At 31.5% G+C, this 17,974-nt stretch overlaps 1 protein-coding gene across 1 annotated transcript in view; it reads right to left on the bottom strand.

Annotated features, from left to right (window-relative positions):
- LOC126124765 (estradiol 17-beta-dehydrogenase 2-like) overlaps positions 1 to 17,974 on the bottom strand; it is a 138,462-nt gene that overhangs the window by 80,677 nt on the left and 39,811 nt on the right. Inside the window, exon 4 of the mRNA XM_049915112.1 lies at positions 1,205 to 1,337. Within this exon, the coding sequence (XP_049771069.1) occupies positions 1,205 to 1,337 (133 nt within the window). The remainder of the gene's footprint in view (positions 1 to 1,204; positions 1,338 to 17,974) is intronic.

Consider the following 17,974-nt stretch of genomic DNA (forward strand, 5'->3'; position numbering starts at 1 on the left):
GGATGATGGTTGGATTCCTTGTGGAGGTATCGATCCGTGTGAGTGTTCTTTCTATATACCTTGTGGCCCAGCGTCCCATCCACCCGTTTAATTACCGACACGTCCAGGAAATCGCATTTAGTAGAAAAGAGGAAGTTTTAAAGTTGGACATAATATGGATGTCGACGTTGCGCCAGCAGAATGACAATCGATTACTCTTAATCGAGAATGATGACGCCTTCCAAGATAGGCATACCGTCGGCATCACGTGACGAATGGTGGTGCCGTCTACGCGCTCTATAAATACGAGAGTACCTGGAGCCTCCAGTGGCAGTAGCCGGATTACCTTAGAAGATGTCTTCCGCAGATGGAGACGAAACGTTAGGTAGAAATTTTATACGTCGACCAAGGCCTCTCAGCCCGGAAGTTTCAACTGAAGATTTCTATTCTGTATAGTTACTGGTGACGAAAAATGGTATCTTTACGCTAACATAAGGAAAATAAAGGTATGGTAAAGCCTGAACAAAGTAACAACTCCCTGTACAAAGACCTTCGCGCATCCACAAAACATGTCATGCATCTGGTGGAATAGCGACCGTGTGGTGTACTGCGAATTGCTAGACTGACAAAAAACGCTATACAAGAGTTGGGTTGGGAGGTCATTCCACGCACACCTTATTCACCTAATCTTGCACCCTCAGATTTTCCGCTTTTCCACTCTCTGTTGAATGACCTTCACGGAATTTCCTTTCCGGATAAAGATGCCTATGAACAAGGCTCGACGAGTTTTCCTCAAACCACGTGTTTTCTACAGTCGCAGAATCGAGAAGTTGTCCCAGTGTTGGCAGACTGTTCTAAATAGTGATGTAGTGATATTGATTACACTCTCTGTTATGTATATATGTTCTGTTTTAAACTTATGGAAAAACGCTGCGAAGTTATGCACCAACCCAACTAATCATCGCTACCATTGTATTTATCTATATGTAGCTCTACAGTATACTCAAATTGTTGTCCAGCCACGATCTATGAACTTGCTAATGCGACCATACGTAGCGTACAACTTATATAATATTATTGAACAAAATTTGATAATTTTAGAACACTGCGTAAGAGGACAGAGTTAACTTATCATTAATGGGGTAATACACTTGACTCGGTACACATGATTTCCTGTCTAATGCACGGGAAAACTTGCAGGTGGTACGTACCATAGTATACTCACCCATACAAAGTCGGTTGGACAGAACAGACCGTGACGGACCATTCCTTCATTTCCATTCTCAGCACGTCAGTAAACATTATCAGTGCGCTTTTGGACAGGCAGTAGGGACTCTGCATCGGGATTGGCACTCTTCCTGTAACGTCACGAACTTCGTCTTAAAGTCATCGTTCATATTTGTTTCGTAGTTATTATTGTGTTATTATTGCTAGGTGTTAACCTGCTTAGTTCATAGTCACCTACTACGTTTATCAATTTCTTGTAGGTATAATATATTCGGAAAAATATGACATGTTAATGTCGATTGCGTACTACAGCTTTTATGTTTACGATTTTATATATATTTTTGTGAATAAAGAATTATTAACGCTGTATACCTGTTATATAGGAAGGCGAGCTGTAAAGTAATGCAATGAATTTTTTTAAATATTAAAACTCTTGAAGATTTATAAATAAAACAAACTTCATTAACATTCAACATCTTTTTCCTTCATATCAATATATTTATTTCTCAACATAGTCATCCTGATGACAAATACAATTCTCCAAAAGAGGGATCAGTTTGTTGGTATCGTCGCTGTAGACTGTTGAAGGAGCCTCACCTGTGCTTGTACCGCTTCATCACTATCAAAGTGAAGTCCTCCAAGGTGTTCTTTAAGTTCTGAAAACACTCTGACCTCTGTACATAAAAGTTTGTTTCCGTGGCCATCTTCCGCAACATGCACAGAAGTGTGTGTTTTATAAATAAAACCGCCTTTTCTTGCTGCAACTGTAATTTATTTCTCCCAGATTCTTTTCGCCTTTTTTGTGGGATCTAGAACGGTATAATTTTTTAACATGTTTTATTTTTATATTATCAAACAGTTACCGTTGTGTTTTTATGTGAATAAGTAATCAGTTACAGTTTGTTGGCATCTGCGTTTCCTCTCATCTGGTCTGAAGGTCGCCCTACCACTTCATTTCCGAAACAAGCGCTCGTTTTTATATTCCGTACTTTTTCTTTCGCACTGTTCAACATGTTTATCCTTATTTTTGTGGTGCACTATTACTCTTTTGCCACTAGTTATAGATATTTGCTCGAACACTGTGCTCTTAAAGACGTAAATATTGTGAGTTCATTATGGTAGACAATCCAAACAGGAGGAAACACGTAACGTACTCACAATATTTACGTCTTTAAAACGCGACGTGAGCTGTTTGATAATATAAAAATAACACATGGTAGAACAAAACTATATTGTTCTAGATCCCACTGAAAAAAAAAGAAAAAAAGGCGCAACGTGGCTGGGAGAAATAAACTGCAGTTGCAGCAAAAAGAGGTGGTTTTATTTGCAAAACAAATATCTCTGTACATACGTTGAGGTTAGGCCCATCGTTCCGATCATTACGAACACCAACAACACAACGCTGCACGTAATTGATGTCGACACAGTCATCATCGTACACAGCTTTCATTCTTGTGTGGATTTTAATTGGAGGCACGTTTTTTGTAATTAGAAACTTGGTTACAGTACGCTATTTCTCACATACCGGCATAGTTACGTTAGTTCAAACGGCTCTTAGCACTATGGGACTTAACATCTGAGGTCATCAGTCCCCTAGACTTAAAACTAATTAAACCTAACTAACCTAAGAACATCACACACATCTTGTGAATGACTTCCTTCAGGATAACGACATTGCTCGAATAGAGTGGCCAGCATATTCTCGAGACATGAACCCTATCGAACATGCCTGGGATAGATTGAAAAGGGCTATTTAAGGACGACGTGACCCACCAACCACTCTGAGGGATCTACGCCGAATCGCCATTGAGGAGGGACAATGTGGACCAACAGTGCATTGATGAACTTATGATAGTATGCCGCGACAAATACAGGCATGCAACAGTGCAAGAGAACGTGCTACTGGGTATTAGAGGTACTGGTGTGTACAGCAATCTGGACCACCACCTCTGAAGGTCTCGCTGTATGGTGGTACAACATGCAATGTGTGGTTTTCATGAGGAATAAAAAGGGCGGAAATGATGTTTATGTTGAGCTCTATTCCAGAGCTATTCTAGAACTTGGATACAGTTGACCAACTTGCTAAGGATGTAGCGATTCATAGAAATCTCTTCATTAAATTTCTCTGTCCTCACTCCGTAAGTTGTATCCAGCTGACATCTCATATCAGCTTTGTCAAGTGTAGCGAATTCGATGCTACTGTTTATGTGTGGTTCATTTAATTTATGTTTTTTTTAACTTTGTCAGCTATGTGTTTAATGTCTGTTACACATCCAAGGACGTTCTGTAACATTCATTATCTGACACTGGTGACAGAAGAAAGCATTTCTTATTTCATATCCATACAGCCAGTCCGCATGTTTATGTAAAGTAGTGGTAAATAATCTGGTAAAACGACTTTTGCACGCACTTTGAATCTGTACAACGTTTAAATCAGGACTTGGCGATCCTATCCCTTTCAGATCCAAAAACTAGCGCCTACAAGTACCACATGCCCAGCACTATTCATATATCAACCTACTTCCTAAAAACCCCCCCTACCTCACACATTTATTGCCTGCCTTTAAATTTCTGGGACTGTTCGCCAAGAGTCCGACAATCGACAATCGGCATTGATCATTCACATGCAGGAACTGGTGTCATACGAAAATTAAATAATATTTTCATTTCACAATCACATACATTCACATACAGGAACTGATGGCATACGAAAATTAAATAATATTTTTATTTCACAAACAGAACATTTTTTAAAAATTTCCTGTTTTAAAACCAAGATCCTCCAGCTAAAAATTTATCTTAACCCACAAACAATATTTTCATTTAATTAAAAAAATAAAAATTACTTTGTTAAAATTTAGTATTCTACAAGCTACATTTATTCAGTTAAAGATTTAAAAAATACGAAAATTCTTAAATTTATTTAAACGCAATGACATGAACCAAATGACCTTTCCTTTGTTTTTTACCTAACACAAGGGCGTTCAAAAAGAAACGATCTGGAGGCATAATTACAAAAAGCAGTACCTGCATGTTAGAAGTATTGACCCTGGCTATTGAGACACTTGTCCCAGTGTGACGGAAGGTGGTGAATGAGTGTCTCATAAAATTTCTGGGGCTGCTATGTTAACCAGTTCCACATGTACTGCTGGATGTCATTTTCCACACGAGTGCAGGAAAGGCTTTGTCGACATTCTTCTTTGACCAAGACGGGCCCCTTCTCATTCACTTTCTGCACCATAGGACAACAGTGAGTGTCCAGTGTTACTTGCAAACCTTGACCATCCTTCGCTAAGCGATTAAATCAAAACGACCTGGCAATCTCATGTGTGGGATTATTCCGCTCCATGACAGTGCAAAGCGTATACAGCCAATGCAGTAGCGGTACTCCTGCAGAAATTCAAATGGGAGGTTCTCAGTCACCCTCCATACAGTCCGTACCTCTCTCCCTGTGATTATGCCCCTTTAAAAAGGCTCTGAGAGGCAAACAATTCACCTCTGACGACGATGTGGAATGTACGTGTGGAAATGGTTAACATCACAGCCCCAGGAATTTTATGAGACAGCCATTCACTATCTTGTGTCACAGTGGGACAAGTGTCTCAACAGCCAGGGTCAATACTTCTAACATACAGGTATTGGTTTATGTAATTATGCCTTCAGCTCGTTAACTTCTGAACACCTCTTATACATAAAATTTAATCCAACAATTTTTCTCTAATTTATCATTGTCTTCTGAAAAGATTTCAGTGTAACAGTCTGGAAGAGTAATTTCATGTTATCATCTAAAAGTAATAATATAACTTTTTGACCATATTTGCTCAATAAAATTCCAGCTTTTGAAATATTCTAAGATTATTTCTTGCATAACTATTGCTATAATTGTTAAGTTCAGTTACTAAATTTTCAACACTGCCATTCATGTTCTTTTTGTTTTGCTTTTATTTATGTAGAAAAAATTTAGATTTAAAAAAATTAAAGCTTCTATCAAACGTTTTAATTATTTAAATCTATATTTATCAAAGGTTTTAATTTTTAAAATCTAAATTTTTCTGTTTTTGTACCCTCTATGTTTCTGGAAACACCTCAAAAGGAAATGTAAACATAAAGTTAATTTCTTTAAATCTTTTTTTAATTTTTATAAATTTTTGTATTTCAAAATGTTCAGATAATAATGTATATTGTGAATCACAAGTTAAATTCCTTAAAACATTCATTCTTCTAGACACATTTATAATGTAGAATGGATAGTTTGCAATAAAATTGAATGGACTTACACTGACATCGTTATTTAAATGTGTTATTCTTAAACTTTATTCGTCGCTTTTAAATAATTACTCAGTGGATCAAGTTTTCAAAATTCTTGAGGAAAAATTTCATTTTTTCCATTTTTTTTCGTAGATATTTTATAATTTAACATGAGCAAATAAAGAAGAATCATTTAACTGATCATTTTGTTGATTATTTTAGAAAACAACAAAACTAAGGTATGATACATCAAATTCAGCAGAATTATTATAATTAATAATATCTAGTTCAAAATTTCTTTTTCCATTTAATCCTGTAATTTCAATTGTCTGTGGTACATAACAAGAAATTGGAATTTTTGGATTTTTCAATCTTCCTTTTTCTAGCGGAAGTGAGTATTGTGGTTCATATTTAACAACAGGAACACGAATTTCCATACTTTTAGTAACAATTTTCTTTTCTTCTGAAAGTGTAATATTATCATTATTACTAGCCCATCTAAGATTAGAATCTTCTTGATCTTTTTTGAACTCCAAGTGAAAACCTGTTAAATTTCCATCACAAATTATTTCTTTGAAATCCTTAAAAGTACTCCAATAATTCTAAATGATGAAGTACTTCATTTTGTTTGTCTTCAATTCACCATTGCTAAGAATATGTCCTTCCACAGTTAATTCATTTGAAAGAGATGAAGTTAATCGAAAAAGAGCTAAAGATGGATTAAATGATCTTCTGTTGTGGAACAAATATTTATTTCTTTTCTAATTTAAGAATGTCAGATAACTTCAACCCATAATTATCAATTAGTTTAATATTTGATTTCCCATCATACACTGAAAAATCTGTTCTATCTTTGTGAATGACATCATATGCATATAAAGTTGTGAATAATTAGGATGAATTCAACCATCAGCAATAGTAATTTCTGTTTCCTTGTTGAGACAATTTAAATTATCTTTTGTTTTTTTTAACCAGAAATGAGTAAAATTGGAAATTCTCGATTCTGTTCATGATTTATTAAGGAAAAATTTATTAATTCCATTTTAAAATTACTATTACACTGTCACCATTGACATCAATGAAATTATCGTTTTCATCAGTTACAGTTATTTCTAAAATCTGAATAGGATCAAAAATTGGAATATATGCAGGATAATTTGGTTCATAAATTATTGGTCCTCCATATTCAGCATTTGGTTTAAATGAAAAAATAATATTAGTTCCTCTATGAAAATGATCAGTACGTTTAGCAAATGCCTCATCAACCAAATTAAAATTTATATTTATTAATTCAAATGGAATAATCTTAGGAACATCGTTAGCAATAGTTTAATGATTAGCTTCAATAATTTGATTATTAAATCGTAAATCTCTAGCAATACAACCTACTTTATCCAGAAATAATTTGACACCACTCTCAATAATTACTCTGTTTCAAACTGATCTGTTTTAGTATGTGTATTAGGTTTTTTTGATTGAATAAATTTTTCTGAACTTTTTAAACTATACAGACCAACAGGAATCTCTATTATTTCTTTGTCACAAAAGTTTTTTATTTGTTGATGTAATATCTGGAGTTAAAAAGTTAATAACATCTAAGCAGTGATGCATTTTTAATGGTTCTCATATTTGTACAGCTAACTGTTTTTGCAGAACAGATGAATTATCACTAAAATGAAAAAATCTACTCATTTATATTAATAAAATTTATGTAAATATATGACTGAGAGGGAATGGATAATGAGAATTCTAGAAAAGAAATAAAAAATAAACGCAGTGATTTTTCACCAAATTTTATTTGATGTTCTATAATAGGATTGGCAGTTGAGAAAAAGCAATGTTAATGATTGATAATTATACTCTAGCTCTAAGACAGTTAAATTGGAGAAAAATTAATCATTTGTATATTTATTATAGAAGTACAGATCAGTCTAAATATCAACTATTTATAAAAAGATGTGAAAAATGTGTTGATAAAATTAATGAAAAGATTGCTACTTTTACTGAAAATAAGGATGAACTCATTCGATTAGATGAATGTGAAAATAATTCAGTTATAGTTTTTGATGATATCATTCTTGAAACTCAAGATACAGTCCTAGAATATTTCACTAGAAATAGACACAAATCAATAGATTTTTTTATTAAAGTCAGACAAATCCAAAAATAATGAAATAATTAATAAGTGATAATCTTAATTTTTAAAATGTTTTCAGAGAAGATAATGCAGATTGAGACCATTGTTATCATGAATTTGATTGTCATGGTTTAACTTTCTATGATTTTAAAGAAACATGTAGTAAATGTTGGAATAACGATCCTTTTATTACGATACATACACCAAGATTAATTAATAATGGTAAATACTGAGAAAAGAATAAGAATTTTTTAGACATTAAACACAAATGTTGAACATAAATAACGAACATAAATGTTAAACATAATGATGCACATCAATGCTGAACATAAGATGAACATCAACATAGGACATAAACACTGAACCTTGACAATGAACATAAATGATAAACTGATCTAAAAAAGACATTCTTTTAACCTTTAATAAATGTTCCAAAATCTAAGTCAGAGTTTGTTAAAAAAGCTAGACGAATTAGATGAGTAAAAGAACAATTAAAAGAAAAAATTAAGACAAAAACAACTAAGAATGGAATACGAAAAATTTATAAAAGATCAACCAGTTTTGGTGCAGTTGCACAGGTTAACCAAAGAATTGAGTGATCAGAGTACAATGTGATAAAAGGTACTGAATAAAGTACAAAAGCTGAAACATAAATAATTCCTTATAATCAACATTATTTAGAAGAGTTTAATGATCCTTCAACAGTTAATCAATATGATAGTGATAAAAGAGATTACACATTAAGTATATCAGAAATTTATAATTTGTTAGAGAATAATGAAAAAGAAAGAAAAGATTAAAAGTCAAAGACGTTAAAAAATAAATACAAGTGAAAGAATATTAGAATTTATCAATTATAGTGAAAACACTCTCTTTGGATTAAGACCTGTTGGTAATTTTAAACATGTTGGTAAATATCCTGTTGAATTCAGTGGTATTAAATTAAAAATTTGGGGAAAAAGGATATGAAGGTACTCATGGTTTAATGGAATCTGTTAACTTAAAAACAAATTGCTGTCGATGATTTAGGTGATGAATTTGTTTCTGTTGATTTACAAAATTATGCCAGATTTTATAGACTCAAAAGCCATATATAATAAAAGAAATAAAAAAAACTAAAATCAAGTAAAGGAAATAAATATAGTAATTTGATACAAACAATGGATAAGAAATTTTAGAGATTCATTTCAAAAAGCTGATGTAGGTTTTATGAAAAAAATACAGAAAAAGCCACTGAACATGTTTGGTTGAATTATATTAGAGATATAATAGATAAACAGATTCACGGTGAAGAATTAGCTAGAAATAAAAATAATGATAATGAAATATGTGGAATAGCACAAACGTTCACAAATAAATTTGGTGGTTTTATTATTGATAATCCAAGAAAATTTCCATATTTAATTATATTTTTGAGCAATCTTATCCACATGTTTTGTAAATGAGGAAAATATGAAACTTCCTGGTAGGGTAAAGGTTCTGTAAATACACTCCTGGAAATTGAAATAAGAACACCGTGAATTCATTGTCCCAGGAAGGGGAAACTTTATTGACACATTCCTGGGGTCAGATACATCACATGATCACACTGACAGAACCACAGGCACATAGACACAGGCAACAGAGCATGCACAATGTCGGCACTAGTACAGTGTATATCCACCTTTCGCAGCAATGCAGGATGCTATTCTCCCATGGAGACGATCGTAGAGATGCTGGATGTAGTCCTGTGGAATGGCTTGCCATGCCATTTCCACCTGGCGCCTCAGTTGGACCAGCGTTCGTGCTGGACGTGCAGATCGCGTAAGACGACGCTTCATCCAGTCCCAAACATGCTCAATGGGGGACAGATCCGGAGATCTTGCTGGCCAGGGTAGTTGACTTACACCTTCTAGAGCACGTTGGGTGGCACGGGATACATGCGGACGTGCATTGTCCTGTTGGAACAGCAAGTTCCCTTGCTGGTCTAGGAATGGTAGAACGATGGGTTCGATGACGGTTTGGATGTACCGTGCACTATTCAGTGTCCCCTCGACGATCACCAGTGGTGTACGGCCAGTGTAGGAGATCGCTCCCCACACCATGATGCCGGGTGTTGGCCCTGTGTGCCTCGGTCGTATGCAGTCCTGATTGTGGCGCTCACCTGCACGGCGCCAAACACGCATACGACCATCATTGGCACCAAGGCAGAAGCGACTCTCATCGCTGAAGACGACACGTCTCCATTCGTCCCTCCATTCACGCCTGTCGCGACACCACTGGAGGCGAGCTGCACGATGTTGGGGCATGAGCGGAAGACGGCCTAACGGTGTGCGGGACCGTAGCCCAGCTTCATGGAGACGGTTGCGAATGGTCCTCGCCGATACCCCAGGAGCAACAGTGTCCCTAATTTGCTGGGAAGTGGCGGTGCGGTCCCCCACGGCACTGCGTAGGATCCTACGGTCTTGGTGTGCATCCGTGCGTCGCTGCGGTCCGGTCCCAGGTCGATGGGCACGTGTACCTTCCGCCGACCACTGGCGACAACATCGATGTACTGTGGAGACCTCACACCCCACGTGTTGAGCAATTCGGCGGTACGTCCACCCGGCCTCCCGCATGCCCGCTATACACCCTCGCTCAAAGTCCGTCAACTGCACATACGGTTCATGTCCACGCTGTCGCGGCATGCTACCAGTGTTAAAGACTGTGATGGAGCTCCGTATGCCACGGCAAACTGGCTGACACTGACGGCGGCGGTGCACAAATGCTGCGCAGCTAGCGCCATTCGACGGCCAGGGTGGGTCTGACACACCGGTGTCAATGTGTTCTTTTTTCCATTTCCAGGAGTGTACATTAGTTGATAAATTGCCTTACAAAATGAATCTGTCTGGTTATAATTACTGTGGTCCTGGAACATGATTAGAAGAATGATTATCTGGAGGAGATCAAGGAATAGATCCATTAGATGAAGTTTGTAAAAAAACGTGATATTGGTTATAGAGATAATAAAGATTTAAGAAGAAAGACTCAAAGCACACAAAGAACTTCAGTTAATTTCAAAAGGTAGAATGCATTCTTCAGATGCTTCCATTTATGAAAAATTAGCTGCAACTGTAGTTAGAGGAATGTTGTACAGAAAACGAAAATTAGGAATGGGATTAAATGTTGGTGACAATGGTTGGGGTTTATAAAAAATTCCTTATGACTTTCTAATCTATATAAAAAACCTTTAGCATTGATTATGCTTTGTTACCTAATGGCAAGACAAAATAAAAAAGGGCAGGAAATAAGAAAACTGGTGGTATTTTACTTATTACATCAGGTATTCCAGTTGTGAAAGAAATTATTGAATATCTCACTAAAATGATAGAAGGTTCAAAACATGAAGGTGGATTTTTACCAATTTTACTACTTACATTAGGTGCAATTGGTTCATTAGCTGGTGGTGTAACAGCAATTTCAAAATCAGTTCATGTTGAACTAAGAATGATAATGAATTAGAAGAAAAGAAAAAACATAAAGAAACATTGGAGAAAAAAGGAGAAGGAGAAAAAATTACAAAAGTTTGTTACACAATTAAAAATCAAACTTTTCATCATGCTTTCATGACTGATGAATTATCAAGTCATTCTAAAGAATATGAATCTGGAATAGTAAATTTAGATACATCTTATCATGTTGGTACTTATTGTACATGTTATCATAAGAAAAAAGATATAAAATTGGTTTTGATTCATTTGGTAGTAATATGCCAAAACAACTAGTTAACTATTTAGGAAAAATGTCTTATATTGTATGCTGAAATAATTCAGACCTCAAACGAATTTATTTTCAGTCATTTATACTTATTTTTCTCAATCTATTATCAAACAGTTAGACCTTTAATGAATGGACACTTTCGGAAATAAGGGACATGTGAAAAACACTGGAGAATTAGAAAAAACTCAAAGATATTCATTTATCGATAGATCCTAAAATGAAGGAAGAATTAGTGTCTGAAATTAGAAAAGAAAACATCACCAGAGCCAATAAAAAATAATTAAAGAAATTTTATGTTTTCGGTTATGAATAAAATCAAAAATAAATGGTACAATCAAGCAATTCCACAAAGAAGTAGTTAAAAATTTAAAATCAATGAAACATTATATTACTTTTAAAGGTAGAAGACCAGTAGATTTAAAAGATCCAATAAGTGGCCATGATGCAAATATGAAACAGCACTTATAAAAGGATTTATCACAACTTGTTACAAAATCTGAATACACAATTATTCTAAGGCAATTTTAATGAAAAGATTAATCAACTTAATAATACTAATGTATCAAATTGATTTACAATAAAGGAAGTAGAAAAAGCTTTTCCAGATTATTTCTCAAAACTAAATTTAACTCAATACTAAAATGTATTCAGTTATCTGAATGATGAAATATATGGTAAACAAATTAGTGCATTCACATTCATGACCAAGGTAAACAAAACGTTCACAGTTTTGAATAAAATTTTAGACATAAAATAATTATTGATGTTGGGAAGAATATTAACAAAGATCCGAAATTTGATGAATCTGATGTCACTGTAAGTGTATCTAGTGATCTATATGAAATAAATAACAGTAATTAGTTAATAATGGTGCATAAATGAAATTTTGTACCCTCAAGGTTAAAAGAGCCCATTAAAATTGTACCAACAGATGTTGATTAATTAAATTAGGTGAAATTAAAATTTGGTGATTTTTGATTCTATAAAATACAGAACCACAATCACAGATGCTCCTTGAAGTGAAAAAAAATTTACTGAATTTCAGAATCCTTGCACAGTAACAACAAAAAATGGAAGACAAAGAATAGAATTGCTTGTTCAATTTGTGAAATTAAGAAAAGTAAATTTGTTACACAATTGAAGCTGTTTGGTTGCACAACCTAACATTTGTGAAGAAATTATTCATGACTTACATAAACCAATGAGAAAAAATCTTAAAAGAACAATATGTAATTTCTTCGTATTGATTATTTATCGCAAGCTGATCTGGTGGAATTGGATTCAGAAGTTTCAAAAATAAGTAAAGTATATATTTATATATTTGTTAGCCATTGATTACATTTCATCAAAATTTGCTTGTGGTATTCCAGTTATAGATAAAACAGGTAAAAATATTGATGAGTCTTATGAAATAATATTTAGAAAGCGATCACCAAGAAATTCACAAACAGATAATGGCAAAGAACTTTATAATAAGGAATTTCAAGAATTAATAAAATGTTATATTAATCGTTATTGAATATTTTGTGATTTAAAAGCGTCTGATGCTGAAAGATTTATTAGAAGAATTAAAGGAAGATGTGGAATTGTGTGGATTTAGTTAAAATCGTTTTATTGTATATAGTAACATAAAACATTCAATAATATAAGTGGAACCAAAAGATGTAAAAGAAGGAAATGTAAATATCTGAGAAATCTCTTTAGCTAACTAATTAGTTAGAAAGTAATATGGAACATAAAATTGATGATAAAGTAAGAAAAAGTAAATTAGGAGGAATGTTAGAAAAAGATATACTGCAAATTGTGCAACATAAATTTTTCAAGCTGAAGATGTAAATCATTCTAATCAAATCACATATAAATTTCTCATGTAAATTAAAAGATTTAAATGTAAAGAAATAAAAGCCAATATTTATGAACAAGAACTACTGAAAACACATTATCCAGATGTTTATCTTGTTGAAAAAGTTTTAGAAAAGAAGCGAAATTATGTACATTTAATATGGTTAGGCCTTCATAATTCTTGTAGTAGTTAAGTGAGAATAGGATTGCTTTATAAAATTTTTATATATAAATTGAAAATCTAAAAACTGTGCTACTACATCTAGGAAATAAAGGATATCCTAAACGCAGTAAAAAATCACTTATTGATCTTACTAACAGTAATAGTGAAATAATGTGTCATATAATTCTTCCATTCTAAAATTTTGAACATTTACATATACAGCATTCAAGAAATGAATTACTATCATTACTGATTATATTAGATAGGAAAATCCATAAAATGAATAACATTGGAGAGATATATATCAATGTTTCAAGAATTATCTGAATATTTTATAACAGAATTTCAGGACAAATCAGACAGGAAAATCGAAGCATCAGGAATGACCTGAAGACTTTATAAGAGAATTTCAAAATAAAATAGGTTGGTCAATTATATTATATAGTCAAAAACAGCCAGAAGATTTGTGACTGAATTTAAAGTTAACATTAAATTGCGATGATATTTTAGGTAAGCGCATTTTATCAGAAGATTTCATCAGATAATTTCAAGATAAAATTAACTAGGTAAATATTGGAATAGTCCAAAAATTGTCACAAGATTGGATTAGAGAATTTCAAGATAAAGTTCCTTTGTAATCAAAAATTATTTGAACATTTTATGAGAGAATTTAAGGACAAATTAGATTGGAAAAAATAAAATTGTTTTATGTACGAGAATGATCTTTTAATATTTTTATATGAATTGAGTTAGTTACTGAAAATTTAAATATGTTTCGTTTATAATGTTATGTTAATTATGTTTGTTGTTTTATTGAATAAAATAGCGCATATTTTAATACTGAAATAAACTGAAATTCTAATTTGAATCACTTGAATAAGACGGTTTTGATAGTTTAAATATATTAGATGTATATAAAATCATTATGAATGTAGTAACAATTTATAAAATGAAAAATGCTCTTGTATATTCAGTTTTTTCTAAGAAACGAACACAGGTTTAATTATATCAGTATACAATATATCTTGAAAATAATTATTCAAAATATTGAAACAATTTCGATGGCAAGCAATAACCAATCTTCCTTTCATTCTTTGAAAGTTATATGTTTTCGAACATTTTTAAATATACTAATCATTTAATTTTAAAATAACAAAAGGAAATCTTAGTTTTTAATCAGTTTATTGAACAACATTTGGTAATATACTAGGTATTTCTTCAAGACCTTTCATGCAAAATTTCTATAGTTCTGTCATATATTTCATCAAATCTTCTTATATAATTATCCTTAACTTTATTTAAACTTGTAAAAATGGTTTCCACAGATATCTGTGATATCTATTCTGTCTTCCATGTTCATGAATGGATGTTAAAACTTCTTCATAAATCTGGTCTTGAAAATCTTCAGCTTGTTTCAGTTTTGATTTCATAATTTAAAAATATAATCCTAGTTCATACATAAATCTTGAATATACATGTAACTGCTGGTTACACTTTAATTTTTTATGTATTTATTTTTAACATTATCATCTAAATCATTTCCAGAATCTGAATAACCCTAAGTATCACATACATCCTTGGCTTTAAATCATGGAATATTACATTCATCATTAATTATTGATACTTATTTATTGTCAATATAAGTTTGTTATTTTTAATATCTGATAAATTACCCATTTATGTATAATAAAATTAATTAAAATCTAATGCTTTAATTTTAATCATATTTTTTATTTATAAATGGAAAGTGTAAATAATGTGACTTGTTCACTGTGTAATTAAAAAAGAAAATTCATAAAGAGTTAAGAATTACAATTAAAAATATGTCTTGAAGAATTGACTGTATTGATTGTATAAGAATGAAACCAAAACAATATTGAGAAAATAAATCATAATATATGAAAGAACTTATCAATAACTGGAATGAAATGCTTTTTGTTGACAGATTTAAAATAGAAGTCAAAAATTCTTCTAAATATATTCATAGATGTGATTCAAAAGGAGAAAGAAGTCTTTGATTAACAGAAACATATATAGAAGTATTATCAAAAGGTTTTTTGTATTTGTGGAAAATTTATTTTTAAAATACATACGAAAACACTTTACAATTTGGATATCATAAGAAATATTAAAAACTGATCAGTTAAGTTAATTATTCTCACATTAATTGTTTAATTTTATAATGAATGTATGGTAAGGTATTTATTCCATCATGTAATACAATCCATTTATCATTGTCAGTAAGTAAAATAATTTTATTACATTCTACTGCATGTAATTTGCATTTAAAACATGTAATCAAATTTATTTTTCTGTACTGTATAATTTTGTCATCTACAAAAATTCTGTAATCATCAAAAGTAATTACACTTTTAACAACAGTTTTTTTAACTCCTTTATATGTTTATATTCTTGATTTTCTGCATTATTAGCATATATTTTCAGTCATAAACTAATGTGATCTGTCATAATTTTCCCACAGTTTTCATATTTCGTTTTTCATATAACTTTCTTTTTTTAATGAGGAATTTCATAAATACTGTCATTTGAACAATCGCTTGTGCCAATTCGTTTATCATAGATTTCATAATTTTATAAAAATCTTCAGTTCTTATATCTTAAAAACAAGAATCTGTATCCATATAACATAAATCAATATTTGGCCATATTTTGGTCTGATATAATGAAAATTGTGAATTTTTATTTTTGAAATTTCTAGAATATTCATTCCAATGTAAGCTGCTTTATAAAATTTTAGTATTTCTTTAACAGAAACAGCTGCTAGAGTTTTTGAAAACACTGTAGTATGTTCATAATCTGATTTGAAATAAAGTGCACATTTTGATCTGGATTCGTTATTTCTTTCATATCCTGCCTGTTTCTAATATTTTACATTGTTTTACCAAAAAGAGAGTTATTCATCAGTTTATAAAAAACTTGTTTCAATTTGGTTACATGCATTTTTCTCATTTCTATGTTAAAATTGGTGTATTTTTTTACCAGTCTGGTTGTTCAGATGACAAAACTCTACTAATGTTAAACTAAGATTTAAACACTGTTTAAATTTCTATAATGTAAAATATATTTTTCTTTGTTATTTTATGTTGTTAATTGTTATATCCTTCTGGTAATAATGGTGAATTATTAAGGAAATAATTTAATACTTTTGTATATTTTAAATCAACTTCTAAAATATAACCACATTCACTATCACCTGGTGTTCCAAATACTGTTTCAGAATTAAAATATTTTTAATGTAACGACTCGAAATTTTTGAATGATAAGAATTGGAACATTACGTAGCTATATAAGTTATTTGTGTCAAAATGTGCGATATAATATTGTCTGGTTAAATAGTTCACATATTTATTACTTGATTTATCACATCTAATAATGCTTCGAGAAATTCCACCTCAGAATCGTTTGTCAAGAAACAAAATCTTGTCATTATCGTAAATAAATCTAATTAAATTTTTGTCATTTTTAGCATAGAATCCCAAGATATCGCTGATGCTGTGAGATACCATGCTGTATTGAGTTTAGAAGATTTAATACAAGTACCTTTAAAAATTTAGAAAATATCCGTAATATTAATATATTGGATTTATTATATAATTTTGTATATTGTTCTAAATTTTTAATATTGAATTTTTTCCAAAGTAGTTTGGTGCAATTATAATCTTCATTATAAATATTTGTTTTATTAAGTAGTGTTTAAAAACTTTGTTATTTAGGTTATTTTGCTTTTTTAATGTTCTTGAGAATCGATATAATTGTAATGATGAATGGCTTTTTTAATTACTGAATCTAAATGTTCACCTTTAAAACATTTTGTTCTTTCTCTGAATTGTCCTTTTATAAGATCAGAAGACAATTTATCAATATATGAGTCCATAAAATTAAACATATCGAAAAATCTTAATCCACTTCCATTTGTTTTGCTTGAAGAAATATGTTTTTGTTCATTATTTGGAATAGTATTAGTATCTTGAATGTTTATTGGAAATCGTTTGATAAGCAAATGACTGACGTAATTTGTTAAATTAAGATTATTAACAGGAATAATTTAGGCTTTTGATAGTTAAGTTTAAAATCCTCATATGCAACTTTTCAATCTTTTCCTGTAAAATGACAATGATCACTTACTTTTTTCTCCTTTAATTAGTTCTTTTTCACAAATAAAACAAGTTTTTGAATTTTTAAAATTGATTTTATATACATTTATAATTATCATTGGAATATTTCCATTATGTATTTCATCAATATTTCCAGATCCTTGTTTCAACATTTCAACTAATTTTTTTTGCTGTCTCTTTGCCAGTATACATTACAGGCATTTTATGATCACCATAAGAATTTTTGATCCTTTAGGGTAATGTTAAGGATCAATCTAGGTATTTAAAGTTCAAACTAGTAATGTTTATGAATTAAAGCATGCACACAAATGAGGAATGTGGCATCACATACACTTGCAGATTGAAATAAAGACAATTAGACGAGCAGAGCACTGTCAACAGAAACTCGTATGGGCAAAGTTCATTTAACTGTAGAATAATTCATAAAAGATCAAAGGACTCATTCAGAGTCTAGATGTATACGCTTGCTTTCTCGATGTGAATTTAAGTTCATTTTTCTGAATA

Source organism: Schistocerca cancellata, unplaced genomic scaffold, assembly GCF_023864275.1.
Source record: "Schistocerca cancellata isolate TAMUIC-IGC-003103 unplaced genomic scaffold, iqSchCanc2.1 HiC_scaffold_426, whole genome shotgun sequence".
In the NCBI taxonomy this organism is placed as follows: domain Eukaryota; kingdom Metazoa; phylum Arthropoda; class Insecta; order Orthoptera; family Acrididae; genus Schistocerca; species Schistocerca cancellata.